Source organism: Perissodus microlepis, chromosome 8 (genome assembly GCF_051167445.1).
Source record: "Perissodus microlepis isolate ML-2025 ecotype Zambia chromosome 8, ASM5116744v1, whole genome shotgun sequence".
NCBI classification, from domain to species: Eukaryota; Metazoa; Chordata; class Actinopteri; order Cichliformes; family Cichlidae; genus Perissodus; species Perissodus microlepis.
In genome coordinates this window covers 19,428,227-19,431,931 of record NC_140468.1, presented here as the reverse complement: position 1 = coordinate 19,431,931, position 3,705 = coordinate 19,428,227, and the positions used below count along the sequence as shown (strand labels likewise).

The 3,705-nt window shown below is 39.6% G+C and overlaps 1 protein-coding gene across 1 annotated transcript; it reads right to left on the bottom strand.

Moving 5' to 3' along the window:
- Positions 1-438: 438 nt before the first annotated feature.
- Positions 439-3,631, bottom strand: aarsd1 (alanyl-tRNA synthetase domain containing 1). Its single transcript, XM_084938042.1, has 12 exons — positions 3,499-3,631; positions 2,829-2,957; positions 2,518-2,677; positions 2,369-2,426; positions 2,133-2,289; positions 1,931-2,047; positions 1,715-1,845; positions 1,561-1,627; positions 1,294-1,382; positions 1,080-1,134; positions 905-999; positions 439-822 (listed from the first exon to the last, which is right to left on the bottom strand). Exons 1-12 carry the CDS (start codon positions 3,535-3,537, stop codon positions 684-686), a joined length of 1,236 nt encoding a protein of 411 aa, XP_084794168.1. The 5' UTR covers positions 3,538-3,631; the 3' UTR covers positions 439-683.
- Positions 3,632-3,705: the final 74 nt, after the last annotated feature.

The following is a 3,705-nucleotide window of genomic DNA, read 5'->3' as shown; positions in this document are numbered from 1 at the left end:
GCTCAAAGTTTCTTTAAAGTGTATTTGTATTACTTGACTGCTCAAAAATTGCAAAATTGCAATGTGGAAATTTCCATCTTTCTCATCTCGCAATGGAGACCTGATCCTTAGGGTGTAATGTGTTTTGGGTTTTAAAAGCCACAGAGATGCTGTGTTTTTTAGAAAATGTGTCTTACATGTTCTGATACTCCTCACACTTGAGGACTCACTACAGGTTTTGCTAAGGCAGCAGTTGTCCTTTTTCCCCCCTCCTGGATCGCCTGGAGCATTCTTTAGGTACCTTCCAAGCTTTGACAATTGTCCAGCTGGAAGTCACTTGAACAAGTGATGAAACGTTTCTCCCACTGAAAATGCTACAACCAGAAAGACAGAAACAACTTTCTGAGATTTCCTACCTGGATAATTAAAGACGGGTTCGAAAAATAAATTGTTCAAAAATTTGGATTTTGACTGAATAAAACCAGCACTTTACATTTAATATTGAAATATGTACAGCACATGTTGTACAGAAGTTGAATTATATACATTTTCACAAAATGGTCACTTTCTCATGATCATTTTCTATGTGTAACCCAACACATCATTTAGTGATTACCACAGATTATGGATGTATAAAACAGCCATGTAAGCCAACCTTAATGTTCCCCTTTTGGAAGTATAAAACATTTCTTTCTAATGAAAATTTATTCTTCCTGTGAGTTGAGTTGATTGCAGCGCTGCTTCAGTAAAGCCTCCACCTCTACTCTCCGTGCCAGGCTGTTGGCTTTGCCTTGGAATCGCCCGTTCTTCCCTGCTCCCTTCCCTTGGAGCAATTCTAACACTCTGGAAAGTAAACACACAGATACAGTGCCAACCTACATTAAGATTTTAACAGTAGAAGCTACATAAATATGAAAACTCTTACTGTGGTCCCATCTCAGTGACTAGTTCACTGGGTCCAGCCAGCAGAAACAAACCAGGTCCCTTTTCCTCTCCAACAGTCAGGAAAACCAGTGTTTCCTATAACCAGAGTAGGGATTGAAAATAAATATACTGACGTGGTAATGCCTAGCAGTAAAGCAGTGAAATTGTGATCTTACCTCAGTGTTTATTTCATTGGCAATGATATTCATAAACTCATTGTCTCCCTCTTTTCTACAAGAAGAACAAGAACACCGTTTTGTTATTGGCATACTCACCTTGATGCCAAAACGTCACCAGGTTGTAAAGAATGGATCATTTCTGAGGGTTTTTTTTTAAATGGTTAACTGGTTAGTGCAGTGTGCAATGATATCTCTATGCAGAACCTCTTACTTGTGGAAGGTGAAGAAGTCTTTGTGAGGATCATTCTTAAAGCTCTGAGCAATGAGAACCGCCATATCACGAAGCAGGCCCAGGTTAGTCTGCCAAAGACAGTTTTGTAGTAGTTGAGGAGCCTTATATGCAATATCTTAAGCTGAAGCATATTTATCCTGTCAGAAAATCTAATTCTACTATTATTTATTTATTATTACCATTCCTTTTTTTTTTTTTTTTTTACCAAATCTGTCAAACAGTAATCTAGAAAGAAAATGTTCTTACTTTCTGTAGCAGCTTAACAGACTTCTGCAACTTGTCGACTGCCTCAACGTGTTCATCTGGTCCCGTTCTGATGAAAAATGACCAAAAGGAGTTTTCACTTCAAATTTCTGAATGATTCAAAGTTAAATTTTGACTATTCAGATTTAGAACTTACTTTAGAAGTGACACCAGTGAACGCTCTGTGTTGTAGCTTTTCTCTGCATACTTTAGTACCCTTTTTCCTGCCAGGAAAATTAGGTTGGTTTTGTTTTTCTTTCCTTTCTCAGTTCCCAGCAGCTTTATTACCTTAAATTTGAATACAAAGAAATTAGATACACAACGGTTAATGTCACAAACACTAAATATAATTGTGAAAATGTCAATGTTGTACCTGTAAGTGACCGAGGTTGGAGACGTGGGTTCCACAGCACATGTTGGCATCTATGCCCTCTATATCAATGATCCGAATGGGTCCTGCGTGGTCCTCTGGCAGCCCTCGACTTCTCACCTGATTTGTACAAATACATATTGTGTAATACACTTAACACAGGGCAACAGGTCTCTTTTACAACCAGTAAGTGCAATATCTGTACCTTCTCCACAGCTGGGTCATCTATAGAGAGAAGCTGAACCATGACAGGAATGTGAGCTCTGATCTTCTCATTTACACATTCTTCCAGTTCCTGAAGCTGGCCAGGTTTCACACAGGGAGTGTCCAGCTCAATGGTGCTTCTTTGACGACCCAGTTCCCTGATAAAAACCCAGAAAATCTGTAAACCTACAAGGCTTAGTGGCTACATGGAAAAGAACCAATGCAGTGGTAAAGTACCAGGATGTGGTCTTGTATCCAAACATTGTGTCTGCCAAAGCTGTAATCAAATGCTGACCTAAGAGTCAAGAAGAAAACAATCACTGCTTAGGTAACAGGTAAAACAAAATGCGCGATGGCGTTTTTCCTGTCTCTGTGGTGATTATTACCCGAGTGCTGCTGCATATGATCAAATCTCCTTTCCCAGTCTACCTTCACTTGAACCTCCTGACCCACCTCCAGAGGTGAGGCCACAAAATGCAGGGCGTCTGGTCCCTGCCTTGTCACTCTCAAAACTGGGACATCTCCAAGGAATCCATGGTCATCTGGCTGCAGGAGGACAACGTAAAGCATGCAAATTTTGCAAGTGACATTGTACAGTCTTGCATTTGCATAAACATTTGCAATGAAGGAACATGTGACGTACACATTTAAATAATGGAGTAAGAGCTTGAAAGAAAAAGAAAATGAACATGCTTACCTGGCCACCTCCCTCAGGAAACAAGATGGTATCTTGTAGCTTGATGTGGAATCCTTTAATAGTTTCTTTCTTTCCATTTACTTCTTGTTTTAGTTCCGCCGGGCAGCAGGAGACTACAGAGGTAACAAACTGGAAGGGGACCAGAGAAATAACGATAATAATCGTGTCATATAAAATTTACAACCAGAAACGTTACATGCTTCTTAAAGGACTGCAGTTGTTTAAGTGTGTGCAAGATTTCAGTCTTATACAAGACTTTATAAAGGTCTGGCTTTGTAAAGGACAATTTATGTGACAGCAAGTACAAAGACTGAAGACTTAAAAAAGGAGACAGTATCCTAAATTCTCTAAATGCATAGCATTTAAGGTGATTTATTACATTTAAGCGGCGTTTTAAAGGAGAAAAATAATACGATCTGAAATATAGAGTGCGGAAATTACACAATTACAACCTCTAACAAAGTTAAACTGAATAAATCTAAGGTTATGTAAGATAAAAGTGCGACTCGTAGACTATATATAAACGAGCTATAAATCAGTTGCCAGCCCTTGCTCTGGTTACAAAGGTAGCTAGCAGGTGCATCAGTTAGCAGGCATGCTAATCACTTCTGCACCGAACTGCTGATAAATTTCCGGGAGGTCTTTTCGCATGCTTTTAAAAGCTTCGCACCTCTTTCATATAGCAGTCTCGCTGACACTGAAAAGCCATTTTATCCTGTTTTTGAAAGGAAAACTGCGCCAGCCGGTAGCACGAGCACGGGGAGGTGAAGCCTACAGCTATCAGCTGACGCCGACGGGTACCATAATAGCCCAAACTTAATGATTTCGACTTTCGCTTCATAGCTTTTTTAACTTAAGCGAGAAAGATTAATTAAGC